This window comes from Gekko japonicus, unplaced genomic scaffold (genome assembly GCF_001447785.1).
Source record: "Gekko japonicus isolate JY-2015 unplaced genomic scaffold, Gekko_japonicus_V1.1 scaffold1461, whole genome shotgun sequence".
NCBI lineage: Eukaryota > Metazoa > Chordata > Lepidosauria > Squamata > Gekkonidae > Gekko > Gekko japonicus.
The window spans coordinates 312,303-329,696 of NW_015175403.1; the positions used below are offsets into that span (position 1 = coordinate 312,303).

The 17,394-nt window shown below is 45.6% G+C and overlaps 1 protein-coding gene across 1 annotated transcript in view; it reads left to right on the forward strand.

Annotated features, from left to right (window-relative positions):
- Positions 1–17,394, forward strand: part of CDH20 (cadherin 20) — a 95,924-nt gene that overhangs the window by 45,346 nt on the left and 33,184 nt on the right. The window contains exons 5-6 of the mRNA XM_015425709.1: positions 2,151–2,338; positions 13,034–13,287. Coding sequence (XP_015281195.1) covers positions 2,151–2,338; positions 13,034–13,287 — 442 coding nt within the window. The remainder of the gene's footprint in view (positions 1–2,150; positions 2,339–13,033; positions 13,288–17,394) is intronic.

Below are 17,394 nucleotides of genomic sequence, written 5' to 3' on the forward strand. Positions count from 1 at the left end.
AACAACAAGATAACACTTTTGGTTTTTTCATACTTTTTGTTTTACATTCTTTATTTATTTATTTAATTTATATTTCATATTTATATCCCGCCCTCCCCAGGTGGGCTCAGGGCAGCTAACAAGGGCAGGACACAGCCATGCCAGAATAAAAACATATTAAAACATAATAAACATTCAGCATTAAAACCAGTACTTTCCATGCCTTAGGGCTTCTTCAATATTAAGATGTTTCCACAGGGCCTCGTCCAAGCCATGGCGGTGGTGGTATAGTATAGGCGGCGGCTCCTACTCAAAGGTCTGGCGGAAGAGCTCCGTCTTGCAGGCCCTGCGGAACTGCACAAGGTCCCGCAGGGCCCAGATCTCCCCCGGGAGCTTTATTAGTTTGTACATCACAGTTTCTTGTTCTCACTTTACACGGGCACAAGTGCAGGCATAACGCTGATTTTGGTGGGGGCCTTCACATTCCAGCGCCTCTCTTTCCCGCCAAGCCTCTCTTTAACACTACTGTGCAGCTCTGCAGGGAAAGGAAGAAGCCCTTTAAAGTGCTGGGGGGAGGACTGCAGAACCAAATTCTGCCCCCCTTTCCATAGTCGCTCTGCTCCTCCCCTTTCCACGTGGATGCTGTGTGCACACGGAGACTCTGCCTGCAGCCACTTTGCGGTGTCCCATTTTAGTCAGAGCAAAAGAAAATATTATTTTCTCCAGCTCGAAAAAAGGAGCCCAGATGAGACATTCCTGAATTGGGCATAACAGCATCTGGATGCTCCCGTTTATTGTGGGGGGGTTCCCCAATACCCAGGTACGGGGAAATTCTGTTTCTGCCCCCCTTTCCATAGTCGCTCTGCCCCTCCCCTTTCCTTGTGGATGCTGTGTGCACATGGAGACTCTGCCTGCAGCCACTTTGCAGTGTCCCATTTTAGTCAGAGCAAAAGAAGTTATTATTATCTCCAGCTCGAAAAAAGGAGCCCAGATGAGACATTCCTGAATTGGGCATAACAGCATCTGGATGCTCCCGATTATTGTGGCGGGGGTCCCCGTAACCCGGGGGGGGTTTTGACATTGTGAATCTAGTGGATGTTGTCCAAGTGGATCCTGTGCAGAGTTACTCCAGTCTAAGCCCCTTAATTGCAAGGAACTTAGACTGGAGTCATCCTGCAGAGGGTCACACTGCGACTCTGTTGTACAGCAAGCTACAAAGAGGCTTGCGGCAGTTTAAAGGTTAGCAGAAGTGTTGCGGCATACGTTTTTGTTGACTAGGTGGAACTTTTTCAGCCTCAATACTCGACTGTGAGATGTTTGGACTTGTGATATAATGGAGGGTAAAGCCAAGAAGCAGCAGGTTTTCATGGCCGCTTTGTGAGCCCCCAGGAATAAGCTGCCTATCTTGTCCCTCTGACATCCCCCACATTTTAAAACTTAGAACCATTCAGTCCATTTTAGTTCCTTCGGGTTATTCATGTCCTCACCAAACCTCCTCTTCCAAAGTTTCCACCGCAGTTCTCTTTTTCAGTAAAATTATTTAAGACGACTACTTGCAGTAATAAGTCATATCACTCTTGGCATCTTAAGACAATAAATATCGCAGGCACCCGAGTCTAGAAATCATACAGCAACAGAATGGTAGGAAAAAAAACAATCCAACCTGCAGTGCATTCACAGGGATCAAGGGAGGAACTTTCTGAACGCTGTGGAGCTGTCTTTTCCCCAGGCTTTGCCATTAAAGCAAATCAGTTATGCACCAGTTTTGCTCTTGTTTCATTTCAAGTTGCCACAGGAAACATGGATGCTTTGATGAGAACTATTTAAATATGCCCCCAATATGCTGGGAAGCTTATTGAAACTCAGCAAGGGAGATTTAAATTTGTTTGGGCTTTCTCTGTCGGAGCTGACCCTGTGCTTCTTTGCCTGCCATATGGAACTTTCAGATAGAACTCCCCGTGGACCTTGTGATTTGTTGAGAGCGGTCAGTGCATGACGCTGTGTTTGAAAGTGCCCGTTGGTTCGCTTCATGCACCGATCAGCCGACGTCAAGCATTTCCGAGGCTCGTTGACTGAGCTGCAAGGACCTTAACATTAGCTGGAATGTTCCTTCAGTTATGTATTTATTTATTATCCCAGTAATTCATTCTTCTTCATTCCGTTTCTTCCAGAACATTATCAGATGAGCGTGTTAGAATCTGCTCCAGTCAGCTCTACCGTGGGCCGTGTCCTTGCGAAAGACTTGGATGAAGGCATCAATGCTGAAATGAAGTATAGCTTAGTGGATGGAGATGGACTAGATGCCTTTGATATTATGACAGATCCTAATTATCAAGTTGGCATAATCACAGTGAGAAAGGTAAATGGTCATGTTCCTCGGTAATGCACAACTAACACTGCTTGCAATTATTACCGCACTGGTCATATATCTTAATTTCCCCTATATATTTTTTTTTAAATGCCCTGGTCTCGATGGCCGAGGCTAGCCGTATATCATCAGATCTTGGAAGCTAAGCAGGGTCGGCCCTGGTCCAGTGTTTATTTATTTATTCTTTGGATTTGTATCCCGCCCCCCGCCCCCCGAAGGCTCAGGGTGGCTAACAAGGGCAAATGCCAGATTATAACAATAAAAACAATATAAATACAGTAAATACAGAATACTACAGTTAATTAAAATTAGTAAAATAAATAAATAAATAAAATGTCGGTGCTCCAATACTCGCTCCGAATCATAAAACCAAGGTGGTGTTCTGAAGGTGTTACAGCTGAACCACAACAGAATCAGCTACATTCCATAGAGGTTTGGCCAAAAACTAGAGTATAACCCCCCCCCCCCACGTCAGCAACAGAAGATCCCAGAAAGGACCAAGGATCTCCCCGCCAGCTGCCAGGTAGGACTCTCCAGGCGGAACAGGGCCTTCAGGCCTATGCAGGCCCATTCTGTCACACAGGGTATAAATGTTTTAAATAGATTATTGGTATATGGTACCTATTTTTTCCCCCTTGCTAGCATCAGTAGTAGCTTTGGGAACATGTTTTCTGTTTGGAAAAGAGCACAAGAGAGCATTGAAGCCCTCCACTGTCCTTGCTGCAGTCTCAAATTAGACACCCCGTGGCTACTTTTCACTCTAAAAAGATTTAGGCGCTCCAGTCATGGGCCTCCAGCATCTTGCTTAGTTACACTCTGAGAAAGCCCCTGCAGGGCTCATCCAAAGAATATATAAATTGCCTGTGTACTGAAAACTGCAGTGAAACAGAGTTGTGCTGTTATAAAAGTAAATATGCCTGACAGTTTTCAAACTTCACAGGAAAGCATCTCAGTCTGAAATGTAGCCTTTTAAATAACCTTTACAGCTTAATTGTTGTACAGGGTGACTGATTTGTTCAATATTTGCATTTAGACGGCAGCTACATTTTTCATTCTAGTCTCCAACAAACAATTATGGATTCTCTATAAACCCATAAAACTTTCTTTTTTAAGTTGCAGCTTAAAGATATACGGATAGTAATTAGGGTAATGAGGGCTGTCTTTACGCTGACAGCTAGGGACAGTTCTTTCATGCTGTTTACAGGAATGCAGTTGGTTCAGAGTGGTAGTCCTTTCTTATGTATCCTCAATTACAAAAAAAAAACCCTAATTGTTTACCTACTTACTCTGACGTAGGGTTGCCAAACCCCCCGGTTTGCCAGGGGTCCCCCGTTTTGGGGGGGTCTACCCGCCGCCAGCCAAATGGCCGGTGGGGGAAGCCCCCGCCCCCAACACCCACCCCTCTCCCTTTAAGTGTGTGGAACCCATGTTTACTCCCAAGCCCCAAGGAAATGCCAGCTTCGTGCTCTTAAAAGGGAAACGTGGCTGCTCTTAAAGGGGAAACGCCAGCTCCTTTAAGTGCAGGGAACTGCCATTTCTGGAGATCCAATGCACAGGCGGGGGGGCGGCGGACGTCCCCAACATGACGTCATCACGTCAGGGATGCCCCGCCCCCTCCAGGAACGCCCCCAAAGTCCCCCACTGGGGGTAGAAAATGGACTTGGCAACCCTACTCTGACCACACGTATATACACATGAAGTTAGACTGCCCTATGAAATGTTTGTCTTGCAAAATCCATTTTCCAGCTTGGTCAAACATGGAGCAAGCTGTGCCCTCTCTTCCTACGTCCTAGAAGGGAGGAGGTCTGAGCCTGAGAAAAGATAGGAGCAAGTCATCCTTCAAGATGGCCAACTATGGGTGCGTTCAGATGGACCATTTTGTCTGCTTTAGAAACGGATTTTATCTGCGCGATCACACAGTCAACATCTGCCTCCCATCCCCAGCTGTCACTTTCCGGCTCAAAACCGCTTTAACCTGGGCTGATTTCGCACTAGAGCTGCCTCGCGGTTGCACCGCCGTTTGCACCGACACTGTTGGTCAATTTCACACCCGAAGCCGCGGGGCTGCATTTGACCCACAGCTTCGCCCGATTTCCTCCGCAGTTTCGTGATCCTCAAAAAACAGGATCACGAAACTGTGGGGGAAATCGGGCGAAGCCGTGAGTCAAAGTGCAGCCCCACAGCTTCGGGTGTGAAATTGACCAATAGTGTCGGGGCAAATGGCGGCGCAACCGTGAGGCAGCTCTAGTGCGAAATCAGCCCTGGAGTATTTTGATACCAGGTCCCAAAGTGGTGTTTTCCTGATTCTCCGGTTCCAGACGCACTTTTCTGATGTCTGATCGCTCCTCCAGTGTTGAGCCACTTCCGGTTTAAACCCCCCCCCCGCTCAAAAGCTGCCCAAGACTTCCGCTTTTCACCGCCATTTTTTAAAAAGCATTGGTGGTGTGCGCATAGGCGGAGGTCCACCACCGCGTTATTAAAAACAATGTTTAAACGGTGCCTAGTTTTAACGTTTAGACAAGTTCAGGATCTCACAGAGGCCATTTTCGGGATAAACGTTTAAAAGGGAGTGTCACAGCAGTCGGGTTGAGGTGGAAATCGCTGTTCTGCACACGTGCGGAATTTTTAGTTCAACAGATGTCTGCCTGTGTGCATGCCCAAACAGAGAGAGAGAAAAACAACACTGACGCACGCTCCCGCGTGTGGACGGCAGGGAGCGACATTGCTGCGCAGCTATCTGGAACAAGGAGGTGAGTGTGATCGCGATTCTCCAGGTTAAAAAAAAAACTGAATCGGGGCCGGATTAGTTTAACCCATTCCCAGCACGCCGTCTGACCGCACCCAGTATGTCAGTCAAACAATAAAATCCATCAATAAAGCCAAAACATGTAAATATACAACAGAATAGATATATAACCCCCAGAGGTTGATTCGGGGGGGATCGTGGGAAATCGCCGTTTCCCCGGGTGAGGTGCGGGGGCGGGGCACATGACGAAGCCCCGCCCCCTGCTTCCAGCCGCCCCGCTTCCGGCCCTCATTCAGTCACAGGAGGAGGCAGGAGAAGAGGGAGGGTAAGTTGCTTCCTCCCCGCCTCTCCCCACCCCTGCCTGCCTGGGGCCAGGGAGGGCCTTGGTGGGGCTTCCTCACACTCCCGCCGGCCTTGCAGGTCCACCGCCGGGCCCCTCATGGGGCTCGGCAGTGGAGCCGAAGGCTGGCAGTGGCCGGGACCGTTGGGGGTGGGGGGCCTTTGTGGGGCTTCCTCGCACTCCCACACCTTTAAGACTAACAGATAGCACCTTTAAGACTAACCTTTAAGTCTAAGACTGAGTGGTGGGTGTGGCCTTATGACACACTTCCGGTGATGGCAGGGGGTATGGCCTTATGACACACTTCCGGTGATTTCAGGGGTGTGGCATATGCTAATGAGTTATGCTAATGAGTTCCCCTAGCTCTTTTTCTACGAAACGACCCCTGATAGCCCCAATAGAAATAAACTAAAATGAACTTAAAATAATCCTAAAAGAGCAGCCAGCGCTAGTAAATAAGGAAAACATTAAAAGAATCTACCAATGAAGTAGCTTCTAAACCAGCAGATAAGAGGCCAGAACAATCTAAACTAACAGCATAAAATCAAAAAAAGGTTGTAAGGATAAAATGGCAGAGGCCTTCCAGAACAGATCAGACTTCGGCAGCTTCAAGATGAAACGAGGGCAAGTGAGAACCTTCCTGTAGCTGGGAATTTGATAAAATGGGGGCCATCGTGGAACGTGTCCTCCTGCTTTCTTGTATTGAAAGCCCTCAGAGCAGGGCAACAAGTGACAATCCAAAGTCTTAATACTTCCCCAGCCAGTAGTTTTGCCTCAAACTGTTGTTACCTCTGTTACCACCACCCACCCCCGAAGAGAGGGGGAGAAAAACTAAACCAACCAAGCAAAAACTTCCAAAGGAAGCTTAGAAAACTAGTAAAGGGCCGAAAGTTAAAAACGTCAATAGGTATAGGCTGATTTCGCACTAGAGCTGCCTCGTTGCGCCGCCGTTTGCCCTGATACTATTGGTCAATTTCACACCCAAAGCTGTGGGGCTGCATTTTGACTCGCGGCTTCGCCCGATTTCCCCCACAGTTTCGTGATCCTGTTTTTTGAGGATCACGAAACTGCGGAGGAAATCAGGCGAAGCTGTGGGTCAAATGCAGCCCCGCAGCTTCGGGTGTGAAGTTGACCAATAGTATCGGGGCAAACGGCGGCGCAACATCGAGGCAGCTCTAGTGTGAAATCAGCCATAGACGAAAGTACACGTGTTTATTTCAAAATCATATAAAACCTTGTAGCCAGTTTCGTGTAGTGGTTAAGTGTGCAGACTCTAAACTGGGAGAACCGGGTTTGATTCCCCATTCCTCCGCTTGCACTTGGCTGCATGGCCTTGTGCAAGCCATAGTTCTGTCAGAGCTGTTCTTGAAAAGAGCAGTTTCTGTCAGAGCTCTCTCAGCCCCACCTACCTCACAGGGTGTCTGTTGTGGGGAGGGGAAGGGAAAGGAGTTTGTAAGCTGCCCTGAGACTTCAAGTGAAGGGTGGGGTATAAATCCAACCGCCGCCTCCTCCTCCTTCTTCTTCTTGTAGGAGCCCAAATAAAGCCTCATAGAATAATCAAAGTGACAAATGCACAAAAAGAATCATATACGACCTGATGCATTTCAACCCACAAGAGCCTTTTTCAGAGGTCAAATAGTACAGAATGCAACATACAACAAAGTCCTTGTCACACTTGGAAGGCAGTGAAGAATTGATGTAGGACCAAAAATGGAATGTTCCAATCTGGAATTGAATGACACGCACACACAAAAATGTGTGGGGCCACAAATGTATCTGGCCTTGTGTCAGAAGCAATTACATATACTGGAGATACTAAGAGTACCAATATGTACCTTCCAGTTTAGGTCTCAAGAGTGCAAGTAAAATTGCCTTATCAGGGCCAATGTAACATGAAACACAACAGGTCATATATATGGTTCTTTTTGTGCATTTGTCACTTGGATTATTTTATGAGCCTTTATTTGGGCCCCTACAAGGTTTTTGTATGTTTTTGAAATAAACATGTGCACCTATTGATGTTTTAAACTTTTGGCCCTTTACTAGTCACCTCTGTTGCTCGGCTGTTGTTACCCCTGCCAGTGTCCCAGATTTCATGCTTCTCTCGCAATAATTTATCTGGCACTCTGCTCCGGAGGGGAGGGGAATTTTAGGGACTAGCGATAGCGGGGAAAACATTAAGCATTCCCTTTCTGTCTTTCTCCAGTACAAAGCAGCCCTTCCCAAAGATAGTTTGCACTGGGAAATGGGATGATGGGACTTTGTCACAGCATAACATGTAACTTGCCCTGACGATGATAATCTGAAAAAAACCTCCAAAGGAAGTTTAGAAAACGTATAGAGGGCCAAAAGTTAAAAACGTAAGTATGTATAAACAAAGGAATGTTTATTTCAAAGACATATAAAAACCCTGTAAGGGCCCAAGTAAGGCCTCATAAAATGTTCGAAATGACAAATGCACAAAAAAAACCAGTGTGCGCATACTGGAAAGGGGGGGGGGAAACAACGGCACAGAGTCAGGATGGCCTGATCAGACCATCCCAACACCATGGGAGCGCACTGGAGCGATCACACAGGGGAAAGTCCATTCCTGGCCCATAGCAACCCGTTTGCTATCGGACTTTCCCTAGTGTCTTTTGACTCCGCTTCTGTGGCGGAGCAAAATGGGGTTGCCCACGGGTGTGGGGCGCTTCACAGATGTTCGTGTCTGATCACGCCCTTTAAATCCACCCGGCATTCACGCCTATGGCATGGCGTTCACGCCTATGGCATTGTGCGTGTGACCGCGACCCTAGAATCTTTAGCCTTTCCTCATCCTTTAATCACTTGGCTGACCTCTTCCATAACCTTTTCTAGCTCTGCAGTATCCTTTTTGAGATACGGTGTGACCAGAACTGCGCACAGCACTCCAAATGAGGCCTCGCCATCGATCTATACAGATCTATACAAGGGCATTACAGTACTGGCTGTTTTATTTTCAATTTCTTTTTCTAATAACCCCCAGCCTGGAGTTTGCCTCTGCCACTGCCACTACAGTAGCTTGATTTATACTCGGTATAGGATACACTGCTACTGAGACCAAGGTATAGGAAGAAGAATTACAGATATAACAACTGAGGAATTCTTATACGTTTAATTCTTTCTTGCTGTCTTTTCGTCTTAGTGTCTGTCTTTCCTATATGTAGGGTTACCAGTCTCCAGGTTGTACCTGGAGATCTCCTGCTGTTACAATTGATCTCCAGACGACCAAGATCAGTTCCCCTGGAGAAAATGGCTGCTTTGGAAGTTGGTCTCTGTGGCATTATACCCTGCTTAAAGCCCCTGCCTTCCCCAAATCCCACCCTCCCCACGCTCCAGCAACACAATTCCAAGGTATTTCCAAATCCAGTGCTGGAAACCTAATGGTAATCCTTATGCTGATTCTCACTCCTACTGAATTCGAATAGCCGGTTTCCTTTCCCCAGCCCCTCTCTGGTTCTAAGCTGAAGGCCATTGAAAGTCTTTATTTATTCATTTATTAGTTTGATTTATATCCCGCCCTCCCAGAGGCTCAGGGCGGCTCACATACGGCAAAGCCGAGTGCAAAATACAATACAGTATATAATAAATAAAACATTTAAAATCACAATAAAACCTTCCAATAATACGGTGCTATACCTATATTGATCATCCAAGATGGGGACAACCCCCCCAGATCATCCAAGATGGGGACAACCCCTTTAAATAATCTAACTGACAAATATAGAATCTGACCAGTAGAAGGGGTACATTTTGAATCCTTCTACCCTGTATAAATACGAGACTCACTGAAAACCTCAGAGAGAAAACCACTTCAGCTTGTCCCAGAAGCCTCCATGATTTGTAGCTTGTAATTTCACTTTCCTCACAGAAGCAGAATCACCTAACATTTATTTCCGATCTTTACAGTTTCCTAATATTAAACATTACCTTCTTACCCATAACTATTTTTTGGGTTTTGCTGTCAAGTCACAGCTGACTTAACGTGACCCCACGGGGCTTTCAAAGCAAGAGATGTTCAGAGATGGTTTGCCATGGCCTGCCTCTGTGTCATGACCCTGGTATTCCTTGGTGGTCACCAGTGTTTCCTCTAAGCTGAGTTAGTGTGAGCTAGCTCACAGTCTTTTAGCCTCCGGCTCACACATTTTTGCCTTAGCTCAGGATGGATGGCTCCAGAGCAAACTTAATTTATGCAATAGCTAAATCGCTCGCTCCAACTTTAATGCCAGTCGCTCACAAAGTAGAATCTTTGCTCACAAGACTCCACGGCTTAGAGGGAGCATTGGTGGTCACCCTTCCAAATACTAGCCAGGGTCAATTCTGCTTAGCTTCCAAGATCTGACGAGACTGCACTAGCCTGGGCTATCCAGGTCAGGGCCATTCTATATATGTGATAATGTTCTACACAAAATTTTGGCTCTTTCTCCAAAGGATGCAATAAACTTATTTGTTACTTATTTGTATAGTTACTAGGAAGATACAAACAGATGTGAGTGGAAGGGCAGTTGCCTGGTGGCAAAGCATACGCTTTGCGTTCAGGAGATTCCCCCACCCCCACCGTGTCCAAAAGAGACTTTGGGGAGCCACTTCCAGTCAGAGCAGACAGTACAGAGCTAGCAATGAAACTGTGCTAAACAGGGCTTTTGGGGTGCAGGAACGCACTGGAACGGAGATCCGGCTGGCTCCCAAGTTGGCCACGCCCAGCAGGAACTCATTAGCATAACAGGCCACACCCAACAGCAGAAACTCATTTGGATTGGCTACATTAGGGGTGTGTGGCCTAACATGCAAAGGAGTCCCTGCTACAAAAAAAAGGCCCTGGGTTTTAACAACAAACAAGGTAAACAGAATAAGAAGCAAAAGGTGGGTGTGGCTGGATGACCACAGTTCTGGTAACATGGGGGTGTGGCCTAATGTGCTAATGAGTGGTGCTGTCAGGGTGTGGCCTAATATGCTAATGCGTTTTGCTGTTGGGTGTGGCCTATTATGCTAATGAGTTCCTGCTGGGCTTTTTCTACAAAAAGAGCCCTGCAAACAGATGTGAGTGCTAAAGAATTCCAACAAAATTTTAAAAAAGGATTTTCCAGTAAAATCGTTGCCCCTAAAACTAGAGCAGCTGCTTAAAGTAGCACACGTTTTGTTTTGCTCTAGATCTGTACCAATTAAGGGATACAATTTTGTGAATATTCAGCACTAAACTCCCCGTTATTGTAATGGTAAAGAGAATATAGCCGTTGAATGGCTGGAAATTAAATGATCAGCAGGAGGCCTTATAACGTTCCATAAGACCCTCGCAACTGTTTCCACATCCAATTGTGTGAAGTTTCTTTGGTCATTTTTAGGGACCGCTTTGCTGTTGTGACTTTTCAATTATCATTTTACACTTGTACATAAAAACACACACATTGGGTACCACTGCAGTACGATTATCAGCACTGATTCTTTCCTGCATAAAGTGTTCTAAGTTAGGGGTGTGAATACGCAGCATGGGGCAGAATTGCATCTGCCAAAGGGGAGATTGGCAGCAGGGTGCTTTTCAATATCACATTTGCTCTGTGGTAAAAAAGCCTTCTATAAAGGTACAACAGTAATAACTGGTGTAAACCAGGCAATGAAGAACACATTAGAAAGTCCTAACGATTGCAGTGGAAAACGAGCATGTGTTGAAACTCTCTACCATTGGTATTAGTGGAGTTAACAGTTATGACGCCCCTTTCCCACCCACACAGATTGCCTTCCACTACCACCCCCACAACCCCCCCCCTCTCTCTCTCTGATTCAGGGTTACAAGTAGGTCAGGCCATCACATGTTACTACCCTTCTCCTCTCTTTTTAAAACCTTTAGCGAGCTATGAACTTTTCACCTCTCAGGTCCTCTCACTCACAGAAACATCAGAACAAAGTTTGAGTCCAGTGGCACCTTTAAGACCAACCAAGCGGACTGAAGATGCTTTTGAACTGTTTCCCTATTTCAGAATTTGGGATCCTTTGTTACAAACGCACTATTTTCAGCCAGCTCTAAGCAGCTCTTCTCCACAGTTTCCATCGGTCAGGCATCCTCTTTTCCCTCTCAACTCCCCAACTGCCAACTCCTACGGTAACTGCTGTTTTTCAACTGTCTCTCCCTAACATTCCGTCAGCTCTCATTGGTTGCTCTTAGTGAGAGGTGGAACCTACCCTGTCCCTCACACTAACTTTGGCTCCATTGTGTCCAATAAAATATTGTATTTTTTTAGTATTTATATAACATGTCCAACATGAGGTAAAGTTCTTAACGGTGTTATCTCAATAGTATTTACAAGAGCCCTGTTAGATCAGCTAGTGTTTTCTCTGCATTACAGGTAGAGGCAAGACACAACAGCTTGTCTCACCATGTTTGTGGCTAAGTTCAGATTTGAGCCATGGTGTTCTTGAAACCATTTATTATGACTGGACCTAAATTCTTTGATTGGAACCCCAAATGCACACAGTGACTAAGGAAATCTATGTGTCTGAGGAGACTTTCATGCATGTATTCTATCACTTCATCAGACCAGGAACTATGGCAAAAGCTAGACATGTGTCCGAATTCACATCAAGCTTGAGGACTCTATGTATGATGCAATATTTTCTGTGGAATTTGCATTTGAATGCATATCGGTAGCTACAGTGTTGCACAACTGATCTATATTAAGGATAACTAGAAACTAGTCCTGGCTATGGATATTACCAGTAACAGCGTTCCGTGCGCCTTGGTGTTTAGTCATGCCGGCCACATGACCACGGGAATGTCTTCGGACAGCGCTGCCTCTTCAGCTTTGAAACGGACATGAGCACCACAACCCTAGAGTCGGACTCGACTGGCTTTCGAGCAAGGGAATCTTTACCTTTACCTATGGATATTACCAATTAAATTTATTTCTCTATAGTTTTACAATCCTACCCCACCCACCAGCCCAAATGTTCAGGGATACTTACAGTGAAGGCCGTAAACTTGGAGGGATATCATATTTATCTGTTTGTAAAACTTACTATACAGCTTTAAATTAGGGTTGCTAACTCTGGGATAGGAAATTCCTGGAGACGTATGGGTGGAGGCTGAGAGGAGGCAGAGTTTGGGGAGGGGGGGAGCTTAGCAGGAATAACAGGAATGTGATGCCGTACATTGAACCCTCCAAAGCTGCCATTTTCATCATGGAAACTGTCATCTGGAGATCAGTTGTAATTCTAGGAGAACTCCAGGCCCCACCTGGAGGCTGGCAACCAGTGTTCCCTCTAAGCTGAGTCAATGTGAGCTAGCTCACAGTTTTTTAGCCTCCGGCTCACAGATTTTTGTCTTAGCTCAGGAAGGATGGCTCCAGAGCAAACTAATTTATGCAGTAGCCAAAGTGCTCGCTCACAACTTTAATGCCAGTAGCTCACAAAGTAGAATTTTTGCACACAAGACTCCACAGCTTAGAGGGACCATTGCTGGCAACCCTACTTTAAGTAGGGAAAAAAACTGTTTTATTTCAGGGGACCTGGCTGGTATTGCACAAGACATTCACTAAAACTGGGGCGGTACAATTCTGTAAAAGTCTTCTAATTCTCTCTTCCTCTTTAGCCCTTGAGCTTCGAGACCAAGAAAAGCTACACTTTAAAAGTAGAGGGTGCCAATCCCCACTTGGAAATGCGCTTCCTCAACCTAGGCCCGTTCCGTGACACTGCGACTGTGCACATCAGCGTGGAGGACGTGGACGAGCCACCCGTGTTTGAGCCTAGCTTTTATTTTGTGGAGGTACCTGAAGATGTGGACATTGGGACCACCATACAAATGATTTATGCCAAGGACCCTGATGTGACCAACAACTCAATCAGGTTTTCTTCTTCCACCACTCTTAATATCCACTGTGTTAAGTCTTAGGGCTGTGATGGTTACTTTGGGAGGCAAGGAATGCAGGTTCAAGGTGCCAAACCAAAGAACTGCTTGGATGACATTAAGTTGGGTATACTTTTGTTACTCTAGGCCAGTTCATACAGCCAGAATCTCCACTCATTTGTAGCGGAGGGAAGACTTAATAAGTAAATCCAGGGTTAACTAGGGTTGCCACTAGAGATGTAAAATTTCCAGAAATTTTGAAGCTCGGGAAAATACCCGTTTTCCCCCCGTTTTTTTCCGGGGGAAACGGAAATTTTCGGAAAAATTGAAAAAATGCTACATTAGCATTTCTTTTGTCTTTTCTTGATTGAAAGTCATTCTGTTACTTTAGGAACATAAAATATGACTATGGACATTTTTACTTGGCATGAAATTATCACAACTAGCATATTAAAAATATAGTGTATCCAAACAATTATCACAAACAGAATACCCACCCACATGCAAAAACAAAACTGAAACTTTTTTATTTTCTTCTGACAATCACACCTCCTAAAGGAAGAAATGCATCTTATTCTTGCATTGGAGAGTTCAGTTTGTAACCTAGGACTTGCTTGTCCTCAGTGCACAGAAATCAGATTCATCATGTTAAAATGAAACGTTCCATAATCAATTTTTTTTTCTTTTCTTTTTTATTTTTCCAATTTTTCGGGAAAAAACAAAAAGACTTCAGGGAAAAAACGGGGGGGAAATGTTTTTTCCCCGAATTTTCCCGTTTTTTTTCCGGGCCTTCACATCTCTAGTTGTCACCCTTCAGGTGGTACCTGGAGATCTCCTATTATTGCAGTTAATCTCCAGATTACCAAGATCAGCAAATGGCTGCTTTGGAGAGTGGACTCTATGGGACTGTCCCCTGCTGAGACCCCTCCCCTCCCCAAATCCTGCCCTCCCCAGGATCCACCCCCCAAAAAACTCCAGGTATTTCCCAACCCAGAGCTGGCAACCCTGGAGTTAACCCACACACTGAGTCAGCTGAGACACATGAAACCTCTGTCACTGCCGAGGCTGTGCCTCACTTTTCAGATAGCACACAAAGAAAGTAAATCCGTTCATTTATTTTATCTCTCCCTTATAATAAAGCAGTAGTGGGGACCAACGTTCTAAAATGCCCGCCTTTAGTGTTTGGCCGGAAGAACTGCCACTCAGAAGACACTGGTTGGGTTGACTGGCTGCTTTGTGCAGTCCTGCCCAGCGTTTCAAGGTCTTTTGCATATGGAAGCTGATTGGACTTCACTGCATTCCACACCTCAAACTCACCCCCCTCCCCGCAAGGCAGTTGGAATGTCAGTTGCATATGGAACCTTCAAGGTCTTTTGCATATGGAAGCTGATTGGACTTCACTCCATTCCACACCTCATACTCCCCCCCAGACACTGGCTGGGTTCATTGGCTGCTTTGTGCAGTCCCGGCCAGCGTTCCAAGGTCATTTCCATATGGAAGCTGATTGGACTACACTCCATTCCACACCTCAAACTCCCCCCCCCAAGGCAGTTGGAATTTTCAGTTTGGAGAGGAGAATGATGTCAGCTGCTTTGGTTACCACTGCAGGGAAAGACTGCCCTTTCCCTAGGCAGAGGCTGGGGTGTGTGTGTAAAACTTAAGACAGACAGGCAGATAAAGGTTGGCTGATGGTTGGCTGATGGTTGCCAACTCCAGGTTCGAACTCCAGGACATAGGGTTGCCAACTCCAGGTTGGAAACTTCCAGGATATTTTAGGGATGAAGCCTGCTGAGGGTGGGATTTGAGGAGGAGGAGGAAGAGGGGGACCTCAGACAGATACAATGCCATGCTGCCCACACTCCAGACAAGCTGTTGCCAGTCTCCAGGTGACAGCTGGAGAGATCTTAAAGCTTTGGTGCTACTTCAAAGTTCCCCAGGAGCCCAAAACAGAGTAGTGTTTTGGAAAATCTTGAGGAATTGTTTGGTGCATTTACGATGGGGCTCCTGGGGAACTATTGTTGCCAATCTTGGCCCAGCAGCCATCAAACCATTCTCTTCAACCCCCTGCTGTGCAGCTGACTTTCCCCTAGGGTTGCCAATCTCCAGGTGGGACCTGGAGATCTCCCACTGTTACTATTGATCTCCAGATGTTCCAGCGTGCATCACCTTACACTTACCCACACTGAAATTCATCTGCCATACTGTTGCCCGCCTATCCAATTTGGAGAGCTCTTCCTGGAGCTCTTCACAGACATCCTTGTCTTTCACCATCTCAAATAATTTTTTGTCATCTGCAGACCTGGCCACTACACTTTTGTTGTTCAGTCGCACAGTCGAGTCTGACTCTTCGCGACCCCATGGACAAGATCTCGCCAGGCCCTCCTGTTTTCCGCCATCCTCTGAAGTTGGCTCAATTTCATGTTCGTTGCATCGATGACACTGTCTAACCATCTCATCCTTTGCCATCCCCGTCTTCCTTGACCTTCAATCTTTCCCAGCATCAGGGTCTTCTCCAGTGAGTGCTCCCTTCTCATTGGGTGGCCAAAGTATTTGAGCTTCAGTTTCATTATCTGGCCTTCCAGGGAACAGTCAGGGTTGATTTCTTTTAGGATTGACTGATTTGATCTTCTTGCAGTCCAAGGGACTCTCAAGAGTCTTCTCCAGCACCATAGTTCAAAAGAATCTATTCTTCGGTGCTCGGCCTTCCTTATAGTCCAACTCTCGCAGCCATACATGACTACTGGGAATACCATTGCTTTGACCATGCAGACTTTTGTTGGCAGGGTGATGTCTCTACTTTTTATCAAATTAAATAGTATTGGCCCCAATATGATCCTTGTGGGACCCCACTGCTCACTTCCCTCCATTGTGAGAACTGTCCATTTATTCCTACTTGTTGCTTCCTGTCACTTAACCAATTTTGATTCTGTACGAGAGCTCGTTCTCTTATCCCATGATTAATTCTCCCTCTAAGCTGTGGAGTCTTGTGAGCACACATCCTACTTTGTGAGCTGCTAGCATTAGAGTTGAGTGAGTGATTTGGCTACTGCATACATTAGTTTGCTCTGGAGCCATCCTTCCTGAGCTAAGACCAAAAGGTATGAGCCGGAGGCTAAAAAAAATGTGAGCTAGCTCACACTAACTCAGCTTAGAGGGAACACTGCCCATGACCTCTTTGGTGAGGCACCTCATCAAAAGCCTTTTGAAAGGATGTCTGGAGGTCTCCAAAACAGCTGAGAAATAAATTCATATTAATTTATATGTGAAAAAAATCCATGTGGAAAAGCTTTACATCAGAAAACAAACGCAGCATCTCCTCCTCTTCTTCATATTGGTCCCCTTTCCCCATAGTTAGATTCAAGTTCCATATCACCTTAGAGCTCAGCGGGTTTTTCAGAGTATGATCTTTGGAGAGTCAAAGTTCCCTTTGTCAGAGCTTTGACTATCAAAAACGTAATACTTCAAAAATATTATTGATCTCTTGGATGCTACCAGACTCGGGCTTCAGTCACAGACACTAAATAATCCACTTTCGATCCACTTTCTTTTCTTTTTTTTATGCCCCCCGAAGGGAATTTTTATTGCTTTTTCTATAAACTACAAACTACAATGAAAAAATAGGGAGGGAACATCTACATCTAAGGAGAAAGGAAAGAAAACCACTAATAACTAAGACCCCAAGTATAGGAGATCATTACATCAACTAATATAAGTGTTAGTCTAAAATGCTTACATTACATTGAACATGGTCGATTAAGCTAAATTATTTATCTTTTTGACCATTTTTTAACTGTTTAAAGACAACCCCAAGAGCATCATTTATATCACATGCTTTAAGGCACCATTCAGAGTCCTTCAGCGTTCACCTTGCTTTATCTTTTCTAATCCTCAATTGGTATTCTCGTTTAGGGGCAGCCGCCCCCTTTTCTGAAGCAGAATCCTCGTCAGAAGGCACAGAGTCCAGTTCACCGCTAGATTTGCTGTCATCTTCTTCTTTGGCATCCTCAGCTGGTTCTCCCAGTTGCAGTCTCAGGAACTCACACACTTTGTAAACAGAGTCAATTTTTTTCTTTTTTGTCCTGCAGTTTTAAAATGACACCTTCAGG